Here is a 23,615-nt window from a genome sequence, read left to right as displayed (position 1 = left end):
GAGATGCCTTGTGATACAACGAGGCATGAGCTAAAGAGAAACCAGAGCAAAAAAGAAACCAGAAAATCAATAGCGCATTGTTCTACTACTCTGTTCTCAATATTTACTCGTTTACATATATTCTATTCCTGGTGACGAAAAAGCAGCCTCAGCATGAGGCATAGAGCTGGCGCTAAGCGGTGTCGGAGTGGTGACCCAAAGAGTAGAACCACCAAGTCGTGCAAAACAAATCGACGGAAATGAGAGTTGAAAATTCAGGTGGGATAAAACCCCCTTAACCTCGGTGCAAGTGTTACAACATGAGACCTACCGTGTCCATATAAGCATTTGAATCACGTAACACTAACATGGACAATATATAATCATCATAGCAGAAGTAGGAACAGGTTTTCAGCGTCTGAATAGTTACGGAAACTGAAACTCCAAAAGACACTACAGGAAAGCCATTGATGAGGTCATTAGAATCTAAAATCAGGATAGTTTTCATATGTTCAAATTCAAGAAAATTCACATCGAACTCATTGTCTCCATCCAGATACAAGTTTAACCTGCAGCACCATTCAAAATTTGCATGTTACGTTTACCAAAAATAAGACACTGCCTCTTTATAAATGGAAAGCAGCAGCAAAAGGAAAATTACGTATCACAATTTAAATTTCAGAGACAGGAATCGCAGTTTAGAGGAAAACATGCACTCAGAGATGGAAGATAACATAGCATGGTCAACAAATTGACAAAATCAAAGTCAGAAGAAGTCACCGGTTATGGAGATGGCATTATACGTTTCGTTAAGCTTATTCGAGACTTCGGACCATCCAGGTTCATAGGTTTCAAGCAACCAATCTTTGCCTTGTTAGGGAGATCATGCGGATGAACAAATGGAACTCCAGGCGGCCATCCAATCTCCATCATTATATTTGCACACGGACTCTCAAGTGACTGAATATGATTTGCACATTCCTTTAAAGTTCAGAATCTCAACTTAATGCCTTTCTTATCAGCAATATCTTGAATTCTCAAGGCGAAGCCTGTTTTGAGGGTGGAAGAGGTTTATCCCTCGAAACATTTTTCTTCCACGGCATACTTGGTTTTGTAGATCCTGTTCCAGTATTTCATCAATCCAAGTAACTGCTACTATAAACTTCATACAGAGAGCAACTAGTACAAGAGGAAAATTTTTATGAAGTAATCTTTGTTATACAAGTGACCGTTTTTACCATTTTTCTTAAACTTTGAAATCTAAAGATGTAACGAATGATGAATAGACGATGGTTCTCCCACTAATGATACAGATTGTATCAGCTCCTTTTTCTTAATTTGACTTGAAATAGAAGATCCATGTTTTGACAGAAAAAATCTACATGGATATACTCCACTTGTATTCCTCCCTCGGACGTGCAATAACTAAGCACTTACAATGCTCTGGATGATGTAAAACGAGACAACTACTTTCAGTTCACAGAAAGTCGGGTTGCTTACTTATATGCAGAGTAGGGAATCTTCGATTATTGTTATTAGAACATTTTACCCCCTACTGTTACAAAAACAGAATAAATAAATCTTACTCCAAAAAACGTATAATTTAAGGTGCTTGTTTGTTTTTCCTTGACAATTCAAGCTATTACAAATATTCAAAACTCTAACAACAGGATTGAACCACTAATATAATGCAAAATTGGTCATAAAATACAAATCAAAGCATGCTTTGCAAATTCCAACAGACACATGCCTAGTCTAGTAGAGACATCGTCGTCAAATGTCCTTTACACACCACTACCAGTGCTTGTTTGGGTTCCTTACCCTCATTTATAGTTCACATTCAATCATATTTTATGTTAATTTGATTTGGATGAATCATGCATGGAAGCGTGGGAACTTGTGCTAAACCATTTAAATCAAACAACCACACGGCTAAGAGGAATGGAAAACCACATATTCATAAATATGTGTGGAAACAACTAACATAGGAAAAGACCGAAAAAGTTGGATTGTGAATCCAGTCGTTTAGTAAAGTTGCAGACAAGCAATATTTCCCACATGGGTCATACTTAATTCATGTTCGGAGAAAAATACATACATTTTATGACATCAGACCGCAAGTAATGTGTTTGTCAGGAAAATTAATAGACATTTTGACATGCACAATCAGTTACTTTTCTTATCCACACAGATATTTACACTACTACACTTCTCAAATATATGACAGAGAAGGAGAAGATGTTCTGTCGACCTGATGCTCATCAGGATCAGAGAACATAACTAGCTGTCCATCTTCTCGAGCAGCTATATTATGATGCATAAAAGAAGGCCTTCCATGACAATAAACGGACAGTACAGATGATGATACTTCCCGATTTCTCAATGGAAGATTATCGAGTATCTCGGTGAAAGGCGAACTACGGAGATTTAAATAAAAGGTCATGGCATCCAATACACCCCCACACACTTTTCCGAGCAGCCCGAAAATGTCGACTAAACCAGATGGAGGGATTTCAGTTTCATTAGTGGGTTCGGTAAAAGTGACCCCAGGTCTAAAATCACAAGTCTCTTGCCACATTTGAGGGTCTGCATGGTAACCAGATGTTTTGCACCATTTACGGGAATCATCAATTATATCTGTGGAAGGAAAGGGTGGCTTATGAAGAAAGTATAGTCGAGAAGTCTCAAGAAAGGACCTCAAAAGAGACGCATCACAGATAGTTAGTTGGATAATGGCAGCTGAATACTGAACCAGTGATTGGGACAAAGTTGAGACAAACAACTTGTATGCATCCAATGGAAGACCTTCAGACGGAATTAGATGGACAAGTTTTACTCGACCCAATGTGGGCTGCCATGGTAGTCTGCAGAGACTCCAATTATACACGATAGTAAAACAACCAAATTTCTAATTCCCTGCTGCATAAATTAATATCTATCATAAGAAAGATACAAATATTGATAATTGAATTCAAGGAACAAATTCATTTCATGAAATAGGTGATTCTGATCTCCAAGAGAAATCTGCAGCGCATTACAACAACAAAAAATTTATTCAATTACCCTGAAATTAACTAAAATTCCATTGAACACCCACCAAGCCGAAACAACTAAAAATAAAAATCGTGTCTTTTTTTTTAAAAAAAAAAGAAGAAGAAGAAAGAACCCAGAGCCAAAGATTATTACTTTTTATTGCATTCTCACTCCCATTCCCATTCCAAAAATAGCATAGCAACAGTCCAGTGAGCAACCAAATTCAAGTCGGTGGTTTCCATATGTTAGTTAGTATTCATTTTATTAGTTGAGTATTCATTTTATTAGTTGATATTCACACAGGCATAAGCGTGTTCATTGCATAACACGCTTTCTTTACTTCTCTTTACTTCATTGTGTATAAAAGGGCATCAGTGTACAAACGTGTGAATAAGAAAAATAATTGATTCAGATATTTCCCTCCAGTTTTACAGAATTCAACATGGTATCAGAGCGCCGAAGTCGATGAGTGATCAGCGCAATTCAGAATTCACTTGAGATTGAATTCGGAAATTTTCTCTTCGCTGGCTACCCGGTTCAATAGTGCAGAGGAGATTCAATTTGAAATGGCGATGAATTCCAATTTCAACGATCCGCTGTTTCTTCATCCCTCGGACACCCCAGGTATGAATTTAGTTGCTGATCAGTTGATAGGTACTGAGAACTATAGAGTGTGGAGTCGCGCGATGTTAATTGCACTGCGTGCGAAGAATAAAACTGGATTCATAGACGGCACTTGTAAGCGTCCAGCCTCTGGATCTCTCACAGCACAACAATGGGAGAGGTGTAATGCCCTGGTTCTGTCCTGGATCTACAATACGGTTTGTAAAGATATATTTCGAGGCATTGTATATGCTACTGAAGCATCTGTTGTATGGTCTGACTTAAAAGAGCAATTTGATAAAGTGAATGGATCGCGGATCTTCACTCTACATCGAGAAATTGGAAGAATCACACAGGGAGATAGTACAATCTCAGTATTTTTTTGCAAATTAAAACAACTGTGGGATGAATACTCCTCTTTGGTAACTCTTCCTTCTTGTGAATGTGCGACAGCTCGGAAATATATTGAACATGATCAACAACAGAGATTACTTCAGTTTCTGATGGGTTTAAATGAGAGTTATTCTCAAATCCGAAGCCAAATTCTTATGATGACTCCTTTACCGACTGTGGGACAAGCATTTTCAATAATTTCCCAAGAAGAGTCTCATCGTGCTATCATCTCTATAGAGACACCAGCTACGGTATTTTTTTCTAATCAAAATCGAAGAGAATCACAGCAGAAAGAATTTCTCAAATGTGATTATTGTAATTGGAATGGCCACACTAGAGCCACTTGTTATCGGCTTAATGGATATCCCCCAGGCCATAAAATGTTCAAGCCTCAAGGTAAATTTGTTCCTCCGAAAGTGATGAAGAACAGAAAGCCACAATTTGAGGCGAATGTGGTTGAGCGTGATTCAGTCAGCACATCAACAGCAGCGGCTCAAGATACTCCAATTTTCAGTCAGGCTCAGTATGCTGAGATTTTAAAGCTGCTTGGAAAGTGTGATGCAGAAACTCCTCATGAACCTATGGCAAATATGGCAGGTACAGGGAAGAAGGACTCATTATCATTATCTTATTCTACCAAAGCTCCTTGGATAATAGATACCGGTGCAAATGAGCATATGGTAGGAGATTCATTGGTCTTGTGAGATTGTATGGGTTACTGGATTGCTTCAAGAGATGGGTGTGTCTATTACAGAACCAGCCACTTTGTATTGTGATAACATGGCAGCAATGCATATCGCTGCCAACCCACTTTATCATGAACGCACGAAGCATATCGAAATAGATTGCCATTTGATACGGGAAAAAATTCAGTCCAAGTTACTCAAAACTTCTTATGTTTCCACAAACGATCAACTCGCGGACATTTTCACCAAGAGCTTGGGAAAGGATCAACACACCTACTTGCTGTCCAAGATTGGTGTTTTAAACCTCCACCAATCTTGAGGGGGAGTGTTAGTTAGTATTCATTTTATTAGTTGAGTATTCATTTTATTAGTTGATATTCACATAGGCATAAGCGTGTTCATTGCATAACACGTTTTCTTTACTTCTCTTTACTTCATTGTGTATAAAAGGGCATCAGTGTACAAACGTGTGAATAAGAAAAATAATTGATTCAGATATTTCCCTCCAGTTTTACAGAATTCAACACCATATCTAAATTAATAGACATAAAGTTTCAAGCTCTTGCCATTCTTTAGCATCACCATCAACCATCAACGAAATGCAAAAATATTTTATAAGCAACCCAATACACATCATTTTCATGCCTATTGCCCACCCCCCGAAACTTGTTCAGCAATAGGAAAATAAGCGCGAAGAACGTTGACAAATCACTGACCCAGTGGGGGCTCAAGAAATGAAACGGACCTTCAATAAAGCTTCAAGATGAAGGATTTGAGGTTCCGACAAACTTGAACAAAAATCCAGTAGAATGAAAATAGATAGATGGATCCTGCTATATGGGGGAGAACCTTCGAATCATCGGATGTTAGTACCGAGTCGAATTCCCATTAATTTATGGTTTTGCTTCCATCACAAATACGAATTCCAGTGTGGTTTAAACGAGCATTATTAAATATAATGTACAATGATAATTCTTATTTTTTGATTTTTTATTTTAATAAAAATACAAAAAAAATAAGTATTTAACAAAATATCATATATTAAGTTTTATAAAAATAAATAATATAAGGGCCGGGGTTTAAACCCCGTGGCGTCTCTTGGTTATGAAAATGTTATTTTTATATTTTATAAATATAATTATTTTAGTTATTTCAATTAGAAAACCTAATAATATTGATAAAAGTAGTATGAAATAAATTAAAATTAGTATAATATTTTAAAATTTACAAAATCAATAAAATTAACGATAGTGACAATAAATGAAAATACTACCGAAACGAGATATGAACAAATAATAAGTAAAACTGAATAAACCAATTTCTTACATTCAATCTTTATTATATTTTTTAATAGAAATTCCATTTTAAAATAAAAAATTTACTGATCAAATAATCGTTTTTAATTCGGTTTTTTATATCTATATAGAAAAATCTTGTAGGTTTCGATTTAGTAAAAAAAATGAGTTTAATTTTCAGGAAAAAAAATTAAATTTTAAAATCGGTTTATAAAATTTAACCGATATATTATGAAAGTTATTGAAATCGAATAAATCGATTTAAATTGTTTTTTTTTAATGAAAAATCAGAATTATAAATTAATCACACTGAATTTTCTAATTAAATCGGTGCCATCCCTGGTTCTGAAAATATTATTTATTATTTGTTATTTTCAATTTTATCAATTTTTTACTAATTCTAAATTTTTTGACAATATAACTACTAGTATTATTATCAATTTATTTCATATAATTTATAACTATTTTTATCAATTATCAGCTCACTTCTTTGTTTCTATTATTAAAAGAAATTCGAATAAATCAAGAGAATATTTATAATAAGAATTTCAAATCACAATTTGAAGAAACGAAAGCAGACAAGTGGTGAGTGTAATATCTCACGTGCATAAATGAAAATTGCAACCACCTTAATTATGTCTTTGCTCTTCTTGTGATGCTATGTTGCATATTACATGGAAAACCTGCGGGAACTCACATCCCAGGAAACTGGACACTCGGAACGGACGAAAGGGAGTAAAACGCCACAAGTTTGGGATCATTTTGGTTCGTCGATCCTCCGAACATGCTCGGATTTCCTTCTCTTGGGCTCCTTCTCGCCCAGCTGCAAAGAAAAGCTTATGTCTTCATCTGAAGCATTCTTCAATTCAGAGAGATTTTCAGGTATCATATCCCTGTGTTGTTGATCGTTTTGATGCATTATGGGATCACCATTAAAGCTGGGTATGAACTGATGCTCAAAACTTGGACCTGCGTTGAGACCTTCTTCCAAATCAAACGCACCATCCACTGGTGATGAATTTATATCTGGTCCGGCTGCACCAATTTCCAACGGGATGTTCAAACCCAATGGCTTGGATTTGTCTTTTGGAAGAATTATATCTGGAGGCGACGAGTCCCCAGCGTTGGATCCAACCATGGAAGCCGCTCTTTGTTCTTGAACAGCAACTATAGTGATTCCGCATGTATAAAAGATCAAAATGTCATTTCGAATGAAGCATAAACGTGAGAACATGTGGAAGATATAAAGTAGACCAACCTCGTAGAGATTCGTCAGAAGTGATCAGATCAAGTTCGAGGAAATTGAGCAGGCGCCCAAGATCAACACCGCTAGTCCAGTTCTCCGGAGGCTGGCCAACCTTTAGTTTAAGCCTTCCCCTGTTGGCGGTTCCACCCCATATAATCCCGATAGGCCTCGATTTCTCGCCATTTTCACCTTTTAATATGATTAGACTTCCACTGTCCCCTTCGAGGTCAAATGTTTGTTGGTTCTCACCAACGACAAGAAAATCAGTCAAAAAGCATATCCCTTTTTCGTCATTGTACTCGAGAGCATATGCCAATACAGTGCCAGTGGTTAAACCAGAACTTCTTCCAACCTTCATAACATGCTTCCCAACAAGACTGTCAATTGAAGATTGTAAGTCTATGGTTTTCACATTTCCAATTTCTCCTATCCCTTTCACAGATGTAGTTACGGCGGCCATGTCAAAATCATCAGCGAATGGTATGAATGCTCCGTCTGCTCTCACAAATGTCTCTGCAAGTACAATCAAGTATTATGAAATTGTGCCGCTCCGTCTATCCAGTACTTAGAAAATTGGGAATGTAAACATCTAAGAAGAGAGCAAAAGATAGACGCTCCCATTTCCTTACATTTGATACTTACTACACCGACATTACTCTGCTATCGATATTTTGTTTCTTTTGACCGATAAGAAATTGAGTTCATACAACTAACCTGGATTTATGCCAGCAAATATCCCAAACCAGAGGTCATCCCTAATGAATGAAGTTGCTCTTTCAACTGCACCAAGATAAACACCAGGTCCAAGTGTTGGCGGTAAAGGATGAAACATCTTTTGATTTGGGTAGTCTAAATCAACTGCAACATGACGATTTGTGAGAAAACCAACTTGTCGATTCCCTGTTTGGCTCCTCACAATAGCACCCAAGGTACCATAAGTTTCCTGATTTGCAACCTGCCATTTATAGAAAAAGTGGAGATGCTGTAAGTGGCAAGTAAATGGCTAAAAATGAAGAAATATACATGTTCCAAGAAATGGTTACTTCCAAAAAGACTCAGAACAGTACGTTGTTTCCAAGTTACCTGAGAACCTGATCCAATGCATGGATCACTTCCACGCAGGTCATCAACAATCTCAGTGTACAATTGTTCCTTGGGTGTGGGCTCCGGTGCACCAAAATATGAAAACTCAACCACATCAACATCACACCACACACCTCCTGGTCCCTGAAGGTGTAAACGTAATTTCAGCATCAACGCAGAACAGTGAAGAGCCGGACGGAGAAGCACAGCACATTCAGCAAGTTTCTATACCTCCTTAATAATAAATGGAGGTTTGAAGACGACACTTGCTGCTTTATGAATGCTGATCATAATGCCCATTAAGTATGACTAAATCAAGTATATGATAGAGCACTGGTATATTTAAATATTAAAAAATATATATATATTATATTATTTTTAAAGTAATGTGCATTACGCAACTCACGCACACATAATCACATATACAGACGCACACGCACATCAAACACACACACAAACACACACACACCAAATAGCTCAAAAAGTTAAGACAAATCAATTGATTAACTAATGCATATAGCGAGGATATTTTGAGCAAATAATAAAGCCATAACAAGGAGACAAAAAATGATGAGTGATTTTCTCTCCCTTATTATATAATACAGATACATGCACCAAAAGAAAGGAGAGTAGGAACAGAAATTTTGAATTAAAAATTACCGATAATTAGCAATATTTCATAAAAAATTCAGTTCTGATCTTCATGTGTGTTATATAAAATGCATTCAAAAACTTCGACAGAAGAGGTGAAGGGGAGATGACTGAAGTCTTGTCATCTTTGTTATTACCTCCAAAGCTGTTGGTAAGCACTGTATTGGAGTAAGCCATTGCTTGTGAACTTTCCGTGACACAAATACCAGTATGGCAGGTATATCCGTCAAAACACCACGTCTAATCCGAAAACCAATTGCCGTGCCAAGACTGTAACAACGCAAGATTTTGCTGTGAAATGCTCTTATGGTCATGAGCTCAAGCAAGGTATTTGCTCGTTGACCTTCTGGCAAATGGCCCAGAGTTTCAGGCAAAACCCCTTTCTGTAGGTTAGCAAAGTAATTTGACCTTTCTTCAGCATCATCTTTTATTCGACAGGGCCATGAAAAGTATGCAGCGCTACTCTCACAGTGCTGCCCAGCTGATGCATGGGGTTGAAGCGGTGGACTAAATGAAGGCTGGTAAGAATGATTGCAACAGTATTTCTCAAGATCCAAAGATGATTCATCTGATGGTGTTGAGCCTGAGCAATGGGCTCTTGAAATCGGCCTTGAATGTTCCATCTCTTGATTTACTGCAGTGAAAGCATCAACTTCCTGCAAGGAGTGAATATTAAAAGGCTGTTCCAAAACACTTGTGTTACAGTAAACTCACCCTATAAAACTTTATGGAGTCAATTTTCTTGGTCATTATGGGCTGAATATAGACGAGCAAAATACATGAAGATATACTTTCTAACAATAGAGGTAGTGGAACAACGAGATGCGTTTTCTAGGTTAAAATCGTAAATTCCCAAATGTGAACCAGGGTATACATTCCAGTAAAGAATGCAAGGGGAAAATAATTTCTGGTGCCTTTGCTTCAATTTGTGCAGACCGCATTGAGTTCTGCGAGGTACAGTAAATAAAAAGAGATCTGCTTTCTGGGAGCTTATACATTCTTATGTGCAAAGATATTTGAATTTGAAATGTAAGAACACTATACCTTGTTTGGTAACTGCAGAAGCAGCTAACCGCTAGAATATTTGCAAACAGGAAAACCTGAGCTTCCTTTAAATGAAATTTTTTTGAAGACCTTGAAGACCTCATTGAAACTTAAATTAAATTTGTTCTGCTAATATCGTGTATTGATGCTACAACATTTGATATCCAGCGGCGTTAGACTGCATCTAACAAAGTATCAACATCAAATTTTGAAAAGAAATAAAAAAACGCGAAGTTTGTATAAGATAAAAGAGGCAGATCAAAATCTTGAAAACTTGAAACAAGTAAACATCAAACTATGGAATACATTGAGAAATGAAGCTGGAGGCAATCAAGTCATTCCCCTTCATCAAATAACAAAGCTTTTTCGTAAATCACATCTGAAGGCAGCCAAAAGTTTCATTTTCGAACCTTTTCAGTGACCACTGAAATCAACATAACAATCAGTAGCAATAGTCCACTGAAACATATAGTTTCAGAGTACTTCGTTCTCTAGTTTTTTTCGTATCGACCAAAAAATAATAACTGTGAGACGGCACAACAATAGCAAAGACGCCGGAAACACAGATTAAGATTTCAACAAGAAACAAACAGTAAGACAAAGAAGCTTCTCTCTTGACTATAGCTACTGCTGTTGCCAGGGCCGATCCTAACAATATTTGGGCCTGAGTCTAACTTTTAAAAAGAGGTCTCTGAATCATAATGTGTGTTCATATTTTTTTTTAGTTTCATAGTAATTTTTCAAATTAAATCAATACGTCAAAGACAATATAAAAAATTAAAAGAATAAAAATATCAACTATGTCCAAAATGATCACTAAAAAACAACCCGCCTAACAGTTTTAAAGCTTAAAATACTTATCAAGTCTGTATAATCAAGTTGTTCAGTAATTTCTTTCTCAATCGATAACATAGCCAATTCATTCAATCTTTCTTGTGACATGGTTGATCGGAGAAAAGTTTTGATGAGCTTTATCTTTGAGAAACTTCGCTCTGCACTTGCTACTGTGACCGGGACAGTCAACAAGATTTTATAAGCAATATGAACATTTGAAAGCCGGATAAGCATTACATCCACCAAAATTTCAGTCAAAAACCATAGATTATAGACACCACATAAAGCCCCGAAGAAAGTAAAAAACTACAATAAAAAATTAAAAGCCCGAACAAAGCAAATACAAGAAAATAGACTTACACCTCCTCACGGGTCTTTCAATCAAACCTAGAGACGACGCAACGACTGGAGTCGATTAAGGCTTGTCCGCAGATGAATATTGGAAAATAAATCGATAACAGGCTAAACAAATTCCATTTAATAAATACTTGGTTTTGCGCTATCTAGTAACTGGTATTATATATAATAATTTTTTTTTAAATTTTTGGGCCCCAAAAAAGAGATGCGTCTGAGTCACTGGACTCATTTGCCTCTTAATAGACACGGCCCTGGCTGTTGCTGCCCACTGATCCAATTGGATATGAAAGACTAAAACACAACCCACTGATAAAAAACAAATCTTTTTGACAAACCCATAATCATAGTTAAGATAAATCAGACGGTAAACAGAAATAGCTGCAGAAGAAAGACGATTACTCACTGAGGGGAAAAAGAATGAAAATTGGATGTTGTAAAAACTCACTAACCACACAAGCACATGTGGAAATCCAGCTTCTGAATCCTAAACCCCATCAGATATGAGCTTCCCTGTACGTAGAATTCAATAACGGGCCTGATTTTGGGAGCTTTTAGTGCGTGTGGTGGTGGTGGTGGTGGTGGGGTAGGTGGTTCGAGGAGGAGGAGTTGCGTCCTGTTCTTTTCCTCCAATTCTCTACGATGCTCTTGTTCAAGCAATAAAGTTCTCATTTATGTTATTTTTAAATTTTTTATTCACAAATTCATCGATGTAATGTAGTTCAAATTAAATTATTATCCATATCTATATTATTATTACATATTAATCCAATGCCTCGTATAAAGTTTCACTGATGTTTGAACTAAAAGTCAGGTTATGTTTTGTTGGAGGATAAAATTATGAAATAATTAAGTGAAAGAAAAAATGATTGAAATATATAATGATAAAATAATATTATGTTTCGGTATGATTATTAAGAATGTGATAAATAATAATATTTTGATGAATGATTGCTGGCCGGAGGCGGCCCGGGGGTGGCAGCTGGCGGTCGGCAGGAGGAGGGGGTGGTCGGCGGCTGCGGCGGCCGGCAGTGGGAGGGGGTGGTCGGTGGACGATCGGTGGAGGGAAGTGGTGGTGAGTTTGGTTTTAGGAAAATCGTAAAATTGAAAAAATATAATGGATTAAGAGTATGATAAATAATCTTAAGGGGTGAGGACTGATTATTTTATCTCAGTTAATATAACATAATCATTCATAGGAGGAATTGACTTGGTTAAATAACAATCGTACCAAACATGAGATAAAGTGGGTTAAAAATTTCTAAACCCACCTTATCAACCCTGCCAAACGCGGCCTAAAAGTAATAATATTACCAATATGTTATAAATACCAATTGGGCCTGTGTTTATTGTCTATTACTTCTCAAAATAAGAGCTCTTTTGTGTACAAATTGCCGTGGGTAAGAAAACATTGTCGTGATTCATTGAGATGAAAAACAATGCATTCCAAGGTTGCTAGGAATATAAATTCATATTCAATAAATGAATTAATTTGGAATAATATCATATCAAAGGTAAGGCGGTACAAGCGACAAGCCCAAAGCCGACAACACCAAGTGGGGATGGTGGTGGGAGGACACTCGGAACAATTTAGTGGGGAATGGCAAAAGTAAATTGCGCACAAATTGTACTTACATACATGTAAGGGAAAATGGAGCCCCGAAGACACCCAAAATATACAAAACTCGAGTAATGCTCAAGATTACAAGAAATCAAACGACATATACATCAACCAGTCTCTCTTTTCCCATCTACAACCCCAACTTGTGTCGCCATATCAGGTCCAAGTTAATCTGGATATCAGCTGGGTCGAATCCATTGCCGCTCGTGTCTTCTCAGCTCCCTTCATGAAGCTGGTATGTATCTTCGGCCCTGGAATAACCATCACCAAATGGGCCTCAATGCTCAAGGTTATCGACATAAAACTTATATGTTAAGTAGCATACATAATCAACTAAGTATTTAAGTTATGCAATTTCAATAGCTATTGTGAAGAAAGGATTTTGAATAATACCTAGTGTGTCATTCTAAAATCTTTGGAGATCAGATTTATCGCTCCAAATCAAATTGGATTGAAGCACAACTTCTTATTGTTCATATACACGAATAAAATCATCATTTCAGTATCTTTTGCAAATGATCACATGGTAAATCAATCCAGAAGTTAGCAAAACACATACAAGACAGCATAACTGATATAAGCAAAGACAAACCATTCGTATATATAATACTACGGATATGATAATATCAGCAAAACAACCACGACAAGGAAAAATAAAAAGAAAAAACACAGAGCAATAATTTTTTTACATTAAAAGCCCGCGCATACATCATCGCCGCCACAAAAGGTGGTCGGCTCCGGTTGCAGGCAGTCTTCATCGCAGTAGAAGCAGAGGGAAACGGCAACGAGAAAATGACCAATTGAGCGAATTCCGAAAATTGGAGCCTCCTCAAACCTCCGTCAATTACCCGACGGCGGCGAGCGGCATTTTAATCTTCAAAATCGCCGCAACTGATAATTACAGTTGGCCACCTCCCTCCGCCTCCTGCTCGGATAAGATCAAGTAGTTCGTTAAAAACCCTAACTGGGTTTACGCCATTTATAGAAACCAAACGAGTTATTACGGGCTGGGCTATTCACAAAATCACTAAATGGGCTACATCTAATTCCTTAATGGGTCAACCATTTTGAATGGCATACCGTTGCCCCGATAGGCAAAAGACAGATAATCGTCAGTTGGAATATGGCGAGTTGAAGAAATTGTTCTCCTCGGAGTGGCTTTTACTCATTATTATTGAAGGATTAATCTCGTCGGCCAAAAATGACATCATATTCAGACTCAAAATTAATAACATATTTATACTAAATTGATTTAAAAATATGTCGAACAAATCTTTTCTTAAAAAAAATAAAAATAAAAAACAAATTATATATTACATTAACTGGCCATCTGTCTAGATGAGTGGTTTTTTTGTCATCATCTAAAGACATCGTCTTTCTAAGAGATAAACGACCGGCCAACATCTAGAACACTTATATTAGTATACATAGATTAATGATATATTTATAATAAATATGTTGGGTTGTCGCTCGCTGATTGTGAATAAATGTTCTTCAAAAGAATCAATCAAAGTGGCTTTTGTTGACGCTTGTAATACTCAAGGGCAACTATTTTATCATCGAGGGTTTAAATGTTCAACCAGTGATCTGAAATTACAGCTCTCATAACGTTGAGTTTAGTTTGTTATGCATAATATTTGTTTCAACCGATCATTGTCATCTACGGATGGAGTTAAAATGAGTGTTTGGAAGAACTTGCACGAAGCATTTTTTGGATTCTAGTTGGGTGAAAGTGATTTGGAGTTAATATTTGTTTATGTTTCGACTTCTATAATTTTTAGTTATAAGTAAGACTGAAATATATTTTTTGTTTATTCTATTTTGTTAATGATTTGACTTTTTTTTTTTCAAAAAACTTGTGATATTTCACAATTACCCTCAATTTTAATAAATATTTTTGAAGATTGTTTTAATGTAAAATTTTATTTATACATGAGTTTTTAAGAGTTTCGAATGAAATTCATAAAATTCAAATCATATTTATTACAAGCATTTATTTTATTTTACATGTTTTGTGCAATTGTACAAAATTTTCATTTGTTTTTCTTAGTTTATCTATTATGTAAATTTTCAAGCATTCTTATTATAACAAGATAAATATTTTGTGATATATTCAAACTATAATAATAATTATATAAATATATTGTTGATAGTGCATGTACCCAAATATAGATAATGAAACATGTAGATGTTAAATAAGTCAATGATGTTGTATTTTACTAAAAATTAATGTTTGTAATCAATTTTTCTTCAAACATTTAAACTTTAACTTATATAAGTTTTGAACTTTTATTTTTAAACATTATTTACTTTTGTTTTTCATTCACTTTTTTATAATCTCATTTTACTAAATAATAAGTTTGTGATCAATTTTTCTTCGAACACTTCAACTTTAATTTGTATCAGCTTTGGACTTATATTTTTAAGCATTCATTACTTTTAATTACTTCTCATTCACTTCTTCATAATTTCATTTTACTAAAAATTAAGTTCATAATCAAATTTTCTTCAAACACTTAAACTTTAACTTATATCAGCTTTGAACTTTTATTTTTAAACATCGTCCATTATTTCAACTTGTCACTCACTTCTTCGTAAGCTCTAAAAACTCATTTCAAAAAATTAAGTAGAATCTCTTCCAAACACTTTAGTACATTATTGTTGCTAATTAACTGTGAGATTGCTTAGATGGACGATATTTACATTTTTCATTCTCAAATTCTGGGATAATTAATTTATAAATTTACCCAAATTTGTATTATCTTTTTAAAAATAAGTGAAGCGGTGAATTATGTGCGAATTTAGATATAATTTTACCAAATCTCATAGATTCTAACGTTCTTCTTTTTAGTTTGTACAATATCCGACACAATACATCTCCCTAATATTCTATGGACATAAAGCTTGGTAATCAAATAACATGAGATTTTAAATATTTTTTCCTTATGAAATTCTCATGCTTGCTTTAGAAAAAAGCTTCAAAGAGAGTTTCGATTAATTTTGTAGGATCGAGCGCTTCTCGCTTTACCAAAACCTATAGTTAGTAGTAATGGTGCAACTCAAATCTTTTAAACCGCACAACAGCTCAAGCACCACTGTTCGATCGTTCTACCAAGCAGGGACAATTATTACACCCAACAAATTTATTTCTTTTAGATGCATGCAAGTGATTTTGATCGTTTTCATTGAAAAGCTTTCTTTTTCTTTCGCTTTGTTTTTGTGTGGTGTAGTATTGATTGGTTTTGAGTGAGCTTTTCAAGGAGAGAATATGGCTGCCTGCTTATTCGAGCATTATTGCAATGGCACACTTTCTATTTTGAAATGACAAATATCAAATATTTTTCAAATTTAAAATTTCAGAAAGTGTCTCTGTTGAAAATCAACGTGAAATGTAAGGGAAAAAAAAGTTTTTTAAAAAATTACATGGTACGTGTCTCTTTGGTATTTTGAAATGAAACTTTTATCTTTATTTAAAAAAAATTAAATGTGAAATTATATTTCGAAAAAATTAAAGAGATTGGGATTAGCATTAACCGATATTTTTAAGGCGCAGATAAGGCTACTCCTACTTGCTTTCTTATTAAGTTTTGAGTATGACAGGGACTTTCTATTTTTGGCTCATAGACATTTCAATTCTCCAAAGTATATTGATTCCATTCAATTTTTAGACCTTAGTGCATGGTAATAGAAGTAATTTAATATAAAAAAAATTATGTAATATGTACCACAAACTGGTTCTTGTAAAAATACAAAATAAAACATAAATTATTTTAAGTGAAAAAAAAAATCACCGTTTGCTATAATATACTGAGATATGTGAGTTCGGATCCACGAAACATCACGAAAACGTTAATTTTTATTCAAAAATCAAAATGACCCAATCGGATGGTTTCCGAAGTCATAACCAAATTATCCGATAAATGGAATAGATCAGAATTATTGTTCACCCGGTTTGTTTTACATGATTGTCTTTATATAGAAAAATGTCTTCATTATTGGAGGTGTAGTACTTGGTTGTTTTTCGGAAGAAATTTTGTCGTTTTGGATTAATTGTTTCAATTATTTTAGGGGAATTTTCCATGTGGGGTTGATTGAGATTTTTACACATTTCAATATATTATTTCTTTTTAGGGAAAAAGACAGTTTAAAACAAGATAAACATGAAAAGTTGACATCAATGAAAAGGCCGATGGTTCCACAATTCAAAGCACATGGACACTGGCGCACAATCACCGCTTTCACCAGCTTATGGGCATCTCACCTTTAATCCAACTCGGATACAATCCATATATGTAACATAATTATCCGAAAATCGTGAACACATATATAAGTCTAAAGTATAATTCTTTGTAATTTTATTGCGCTAGTTAGGGATATTAAAAAAAAACAAGATATTCGTGAGTTTTTTGGAGTTCGACTCAGTAAAAAAACTAAGTTGAGATCGTTCAATTTCGAGCTTAAGGATATTCGGCTCGTAGTCTTGCGAGCATGTTCGTTTATAGATTTGCGAGCATGTTCGCGAGCTAGAGCCGGATCTCGGTTCATTTATATATGTGACTCACGAGCTTAAACTCGACTTCGGCTCGTTTATTTGGTTCGAGCTTGGCTCATCTACATATTCGTGAATATGCCCGTCTATGTGGATCGTCTACATATTTATGGATTTGCTCGATTCTATCTTTAACGAACTCGAGCTCGAGCTCTATAGTATGCTTAACGAGCTCGAGTGATAAAAGAGATTTTAATGAACCGAGCTCGTACATTTGTGAATTTAGTAATTTCAAAAAGAGTGGAGCTCGAATATTATGATGAAAGTTTGAATTAAGCTAGAATATATATAAACAGTAAACGAACCGAGCTTGATCCTCATAATGTTCTGCTCGACTTAATTTGTTCGTTTACATCGGCACATGGTATGTAAAATCAACCAACAGTGTCAATTACTTATATCACTAAGACACCAGTTTGAGACGAGATATCAGATTCGAGACTCGACTATATCAAATATAATCACCCAACTTTTTTAAAAAAAAAATCAAGCAACATGCACATATATGTCTCAATATTAATTTTGGGCCTATATTCCTATTAGCTTTAACTTCGAAAAAATTTTAAATATCTAACCGAATTTGTTTTTCATAAACATTATACACCGGATACATAAAATATAATTACTCGCAATGTTTCTTGCTGAAAAAAATACTACTTGGAAGCATAAAAACTTTTGAATGTGTGAGCTTTAGCATAAATGCCAAATTTGTTTCGTTTTCAGTAGTGCATGAAAGTGGCTTAATTCTTATCCCAATTTCCACTGATTTAATTTCTTGCCTTTATTCTGTTCCATGCAATGAAAATCCTAACCTAATCATAATCTCAGCGCAACCCAAGTTTAAAATGCACGAATGTCAAGTTTATTTATTAATTGGTTAATTTTATAACTTTGTATGAAAAATATTCAAATTGTGATATGTTTTGCTGCAATATAATTATGAAATGATTTTCAAACATTCTTAAATGAGTTTATTATGTTTTCTTAAAGTTTCATTTGGATGTGTCACGCCACATAACCAGGGTCAAAAGACATTCGACGTTGTTTCACAATCACACAATTACAAAAATAACAAAACTCGTAGTGATCAAAATAATTGAAACAACAGTGTTCTTTTCTATCAAATGTGGTATTGCATCACGAAGTGTACTTGTTCCTTGCCTCCAACTCGTTCCTTGCCCAAATCCGGCTGGGGATATAATGAATGGGTATTTTGTGAAATACTCAGTAAATGGAACACTAAATAACACAACTTATATAATCTTTAATAATATGCAAGATGCTTAATCAAACAGTACAAAGAACAAATCTTTCAAAGATTACCAAGTACGGTATCATCATATAAAAATCATACATATAACTTATATATAGCACTGAAACTCATGATTACATATTACATGGTGTTAACGGTTATTATTAACCAGATGAGCTAAGTATGGTGACAATCTTTATGGTAAAAAAAACATTGAATCCACCGTTACAAGGCTGTAAATCCACTCCATAATTAGCCTTAGATCCAAACGATACCATCTGAAATCGAGCTGGTCAACAGACTGAATCGAGCTGTCCCGCATCGAGCTGCTGGATGTTGACTGCAAGATGTCTCGCCGGTGAAAGATTTCTCTCTGATGCAAGTCGAGCCGCTATCATCTCTTGACGGTACATAATGAGCCGCTCACAACTCTAGCCGTTAGCTGGAAATTTCATGGTCTTCACAGGATGGACGAATTTGAAGCTGAAGATTTCAATCTCATAATAATAAATTAATATTTACAGAATTTGTATTATCTGTGTGAACAAGATGACTGATTCATACTATCTTATGAACTAAATCATTTACAGAGTAATTAATCATATATTTAGTTCGATCCTACTCTTGGGATATACTTCTTGGGGTGTGTTTGGTTGGGTGGATTAAACAAGGTTAGATAAATAATTAAACATTTATCTAATGTTTGGTTAAAATTTTAAGATAATTTAAAAATCACTTTGACACCCAATTTTATGGATAATTATTTGATTATTAATCTAATAAAACAAGTGAGATAGGCTATCAACACTCATCAAATTATATTTTTATCCTCTTATTTCTTATTTCATGTCAACACTCATCATTTTATATCATATCAAATATTATTTTGTCGTTTATTAAAAATACGCAATCTATAAATATATTTCTAACAAATATAACAATAAAATTAATATTAAAATATTATTACTATTTTAATTATTAATTAAATGCACATTTACAAATATATTTCTAATAAATATATTTAAATTAATTTTAATAAATATAAATTATAATTATAAATATTTAATTATCTATCAAATTATTTTAAAAATATTTATAATTATTTTAAAAAAACAATAATATTGTAATTATTACTAAACTTTATTTAACAGTAACATTCAAAATATTATTATTATTTTAATTATTAAAGTAAATGCATGTTTACAAATTTATTTCTAATAAATAATTTAAATTTATTTTAATAAATGTAAATTATAATTATAAATATTTAATTATATATCCAATTATTTTAAGAATATATATTTAATTAGCACTTGGGGCATTTTGGTCATTACAATAAAATTTACAAAATTAATCTATCATTTTAAAATTATACAAAACACCATGTTATTTATCTCACCATACTATTAATTCATATCTCTCATTTTTTAATCACTCTAATTACTAATCATTTACTTATCCCATCACACGTAATGATTTATCCAATGACTACAATTAAAGTCACATCATTTTTCATCTAATGGAATAGATTAACATGTGACCAATTACAATCATTGAACGAATATTTTGACTAATGATGGTCGAATAAATACCATTATCCTCGGAAATAGTTAATTACCTCGTATAAAAGCAATGAGTTAAATGATAACTAAAAGAGTACAAAGTCCTTTTCTCGACTCCGATGCATGTGCACCTGATTATAATTTCTTTACCCATAAAAAATCTGGGTTTCATTTATTGCAACTCACAGTATTGAGACGGATCTTAGATAAAGATTTTAAGAATATTTTATTATATGATCAAATATATATAAAATATAATTTCTGAGGAATTTCTTTTTAAAAAAAGTTGTTTGACTGAAGTAATGGGTCTCGACGAAATCAAGGATAATATAAAGTAGCCTTTATACAAAGATGTTACAAATGAAAACTCTCCCCCAAGGTCACCTTTATTTGTGTGGCTCTCTCTCTGTATATTTATGCATATATATATTAACCCAATCCGTCCATGGAGTGTCAGGTCAGGCATCGGTACATTGCTTTCATTCCTAGCTCCAAGTGATGTATTAATCTGTCTTCTGCAGGAAAATGAGCAGTTTGAGGGCGCTGGAGGCCGAATTGCCTCCTGGATTTAGATTCCAACCAACAGACCATGAATTGATATGCGATTACCTCATGAAACAGGCCGCCGGATGCACACCTCGCCACACTCCTTTCTTGATTCAAGTTGACCTTAACAGCTGTGAGCCTTGGGACATTCCCGGTACATATATCACAACTCAACTATATATCCACTCAAATCATATTTCGTTTTCGCGATATGTATGCATATGACTTCGTTAGCGTTCAAGGTGACGAATATTAATCCAAGCATGCAGCCAGCTCCTATGCTGTGAACGTGCGAGAGTTCGAGGAACTACTGATTCAGATTCCAAAATAAAAGATTCTCCTCCTCTCTAGCTAGAAGTTGAAAAATAATTGAAAAATTATTCGATACCAAATAATTGAAAAATCAAATTGGATATTTGAATATTTGAACAATTTTAATCTTTGAAAATTAAAAAGTATGAAACATTTGAAGAATATTGAACTTGGTAGAGTATCCGTAAGTCACCACTGGCTTTATTTTTATTTCTTACTTAGAGGTTGCGTGTGTGGGAGGGAAGGCATGGTATTTTTACAGCCAACGGGACAAGAAGTATGCTACCGGGCTTAGAACAAATAGGGCCACGTCGTCTGGATACTGGAAGGCCACAGGCAAAGATCGGCCCGTCACCCATAAGGGAACTCTTGTTGGGATGAGAAAAAGTCTTGTATTTTATCAGGGCCGGGCTCCCAAGGGGAGAAAAACTGACTGGGTCATGCATGAGTTTCGACTAGAATGGAAATTTGGGCCCGGCCTGCAGGCAGTTTCTTTTGTTCAGGTATCCACCCTATCTATTTACAAATTCGTGAAATTTAAGTGATAATGAAAAACAAATCAGATTGCACAATTGGTTTTGAACATATAGTATGTTTGACTTTTTCTTTTTGAGTTTGGGTAGATAATTGTCATAATTAGGTTGGAAATTCGATACATTGTCTCAAATTTAGAATATTTGTGTCAAACTTAGTACAAACCATCATAATAAATAAATCCCGTTGACAAAAAAAAAAAAAAATAAAAATAAAATCAATTTGCAACAGGCATCATTTGGTTTTAATTTTAGTGAGTGTTTTCAACAAATTTTTCTTTTAAATGAGTAATTAGAATTATAAATGATGAAGAAGCAATGAAAAATCAGAAATGAGTAATTTTGAAAACAGAATTGAAAATTAGAAACGAGTAGTATTTTGATAAATAATTGATTATAATACTAATTTTTTACCAATTACTTCGGTAGAATCAAAATCAAAATTCTATTAATTTCTGAATTTCAATTAAATTTTTTTAAAAAAATTAAAAGTTAATAGTTTAAGAAATACACAACATTTTTAAATCAAAAATCACTTTTTTTGTTTAAGTGATTGTTAGATTGTATTACTAAATCGTGTTTGTTTGCATGGAAAATTTCAGGAATGCACAAGAGATGATTGGGTTCTATGCAGAGTGTTCCAGAAGAACACGCCGCAACCGCCCAAACAACACACAGAATCCGGATTCGATACCAATTCTTCTTCACCCATCTTTCTTCCGCCATCGATGGAACCGAACAACACGTTGGACCCATTCCAAGCAAATTATTACCAGGAGCCCTGCTTCTCCTTTTTCAACACAAACCCGTGCAAATCCCCACTCCAAACCCAACTGAATCAGCAAATATTACCCACCAATGTCACGCCAAACTCTGCGGGACTGACCCCTGTTCTCGGAGGAATTTGTCACCATAATTCGGACCCTTCTCGTGATGAAAACGTGATTCAAGCTGTGTTTTACCAAAATGGGAAGCTTTGATAATGATTCTTGCGTTGAGGGTAGTTCCTGTTTTAGAAATCGAGAATTCTCAGAGAGGTGTCTCCCTCATTCGGAGCTGGATTCCATCTGGAATTAACCAGTGTATTATATATAGCATTTTGCATCATATGAAGTTTGACTAGCAACAAATGTTAATAATATTCACATATAAAATGAAATTTAACTGGCAATATTAATTTTCGATATTACCCAAAGTTTAACCATTTTATCGATACGAATGGAATTGAGTCAAGTTTTATTCCATTAATTTTTCATTAAAGTCAAGTTAAATTCAAATTCCATAAAATATAATTTTTTTTCAACGCCACTTTATTGGCATATTATCAAATGATTTTAATATTTTACTAATTTTTGTTTAGAGTCGAGTTAAATTCAAATTCAATAAAATATAGACAAAAATTTATGTGAAATGGTCTCACGGGTCGTATTTTGTGACATGGATCTCTTATGTGGGTCATCCATGAAAAAGTATTACTTTTATGATAAGAGTATTACTTTTTATTGTGAATAGCGGTAGGATTGACCAGTCTCACAGATAAAACTCGTGAGACCGTCTCTAAAATATAATATATTTTTTCAACATCACTTTATGATTTGACTTATTATCAAATGATTTTAAATTATATTTTTTGTCGTATAAGTTATATATTATTAATTTTTTATGTGATCTTTCATTTATCAATTTTAACTCATAATTTTAATTTTTTTTATATTTTTTGTCGTTTTTCATTGGAACGATGACATAACATAAAAAATTACTGATAAATTCGATTAAATGTCATCATTAAGGTTAAAAAGAATAACAATTGCTAAAATTCTGCATATTGATGGACTAAAGTTGTTAATCGACCAATAACATAATAAAAAGAAAAAACGTGTAAGTTAAATGTCAAAAAAGATATCAATGACTAATGTTAAAAATAATCATATTTTCTAAATCTTCTCGTTTTCGAGACTCTCCATATTTGACGTACCCAAACCGTTTTCTTGTCCGAATGATCGACGTCATGAATGAATCATTTGTTCAAGATATTCGTT

The 23,615-nt window shown here is 34.1% G+C and overlaps 3 protein-coding genes and 1 long non-coding RNA gene across 6 annotated transcripts; 1 reads left to right on the top strand and 3 right to left on the bottom strand.

Moving 5' to 3' along the window:
• Window positions 1-1,096: 1,096 nt before the first annotated feature.
• LOC142556383 (uncharacterized) lies at window positions 1,097-3,189 on the bottom strand. Its single transcript, XM_075667843.1, has 2 exons — window positions 3,184-3,189; window positions 1,097-2,887 (listed from the first exon to the last, which is right to left on the bottom strand). The coding sequence occupies exons 1-2, from the start codon at window positions 3,187-3,189 to the stop codon at window positions 2,192-2,194; spliced, it is 702 nt and encodes a 233-aa protein (XP_075523958.1). The 3' UTR covers window positions 1,097-2,191.
• Window positions 3,190-6,501: 3,312 nt separating this feature from the next.
• LOC142555814 (protein NARROW LEAF 1-like) lies at window positions 6,502-11,807 on the bottom strand. Of its 3 annotated transcripts, none has more exons than XM_075666909.1 (6): window positions 11,654-11,807; window positions 9,107-9,625; window positions 8,319-8,462; window positions 7,950-8,190; window positions 7,248-7,748; window positions 6,502-7,156 (listed from the first exon to the last, which is right to left on the bottom strand). In XM_075666909.1, the coding sequence occupies exons 2-6, from the start codon at window positions 9,590-9,592 to the stop codon at window positions 6,747-6,749; spliced, it is 1,782 nt and encodes a 593-aa protein (XP_075523024.1). In that variant the 5' UTR covers window positions 9,593-9,625; window positions 11,654-11,807; the 3' UTR covers window positions 6,502-6,746. The 3 variants fall into 3 exon arrangements, with proteins under 3 accessions (XP_075523024.1, XP_075523023.1, XP_075523025.1); XM_075666908.1 differs by having other exon boundaries at window positions 11,608-11,769; XM_075666910.1 differs by lacking the exon at window positions 11,654-11,807 and adding an exon at window positions 10,014-10,197.
• An 877-nt stretch (window positions 11,808-12,684) lies between these two features.
• Window positions 12,685-13,904, bottom strand: LOC142555813 (uncharacterized). Its single transcript, XR_012822461.1, has 2 exons — window positions 13,216-13,904; window positions 12,685-13,073 (listed from the first exon to the last, which is right to left on the bottom strand). It is a non-coding gene; the product is annotated as an uncharacterized LOC142555813 (long non-coding RNA).
• Window positions 13,905-20,541: 6,637 nt separating this feature from the next.
• LOC142556691 (NAC domain-containing protein 21/22-like) lies at window positions 20,542-22,738 on the top strand. Its single transcript, XM_075668173.1, has 4 exons — window positions 20,542-20,642; window positions 20,707-20,885; window positions 21,266-21,546; window positions 22,179-22,738. The coding sequence occupies exons 1-4, from the start codon at window positions 20,602-20,604 to the stop codon at window positions 22,554-22,556; spliced, it is 879 nt and encodes a 292-aa protein (XP_075524288.1). The 5' UTR covers window positions 20,542-20,601; the 3' UTR covers window positions 22,557-22,738.
• Window positions 22,739-23,615: the final 877 nt, after the last annotated feature.

This window comes from Primulina tabacum, chromosome 9 (genome assembly GCF_025594145.1).
Source record: "Primulina tabacum isolate GXHZ01 chromosome 9, ASM2559414v2, whole genome shotgun sequence".
Classification (NCBI taxonomy): domain Eukaryota; kingdom Viridiplantae; phylum Streptophyta; class Magnoliopsida; order Lamiales; family Gesneriaceae; genus Primulina; species Primulina tabacum.
This window is presented reverse-complemented; position numbering and strand designations above follow the sequence as displayed.

Excerpts from the sequence above, each read along its gene's own strand:
- LOC142556691 (XM_075668173.1), top strand. The coding sequence starts at position 20,602 with ATGCATATATATATTAACCCAATCCGTCCATGGAGTGTCAG. Across the intron at positions 20,643-20,706 it reads ATCCGTCCATGGAGTGTCAG|GAAAATGAGCAGTTTGAGGG; the intron begins GTCAGGCATCGG and ends TGTCTTCTGCAG. Across the intron at positions 20,886-21,265 it reads TGAGCCTTGGGACATTCCCG|AGGTTGCGTGTGTGGGAGGG; the intron begins GTACATATATCA and ends TTTCTTACTTAG.
- LOC142555814 (XM_075666909.1), bottom strand. The coding sequence starts at position 9,592 with ATGGAACATTCAAGGCCGATTTCAAGAGCCCATTGCTCAGGCTCAACA. Across the intron at positions 8,191-8,318 it reads GCATTGGATCAGGTTCTCAG|GTTGCAAATCAGGAAACTTA; the intron begins GTAACTTGGAAA and ends TATAAATGGCAG. Across the intron at positions 7,749-7,949 it reads ATTTGCTGGCATAAATCCAG|AGACATTTGTGAGAGCAGAC; the intron begins GTTAGTTGTATG and ends TTGTACTTGCAG.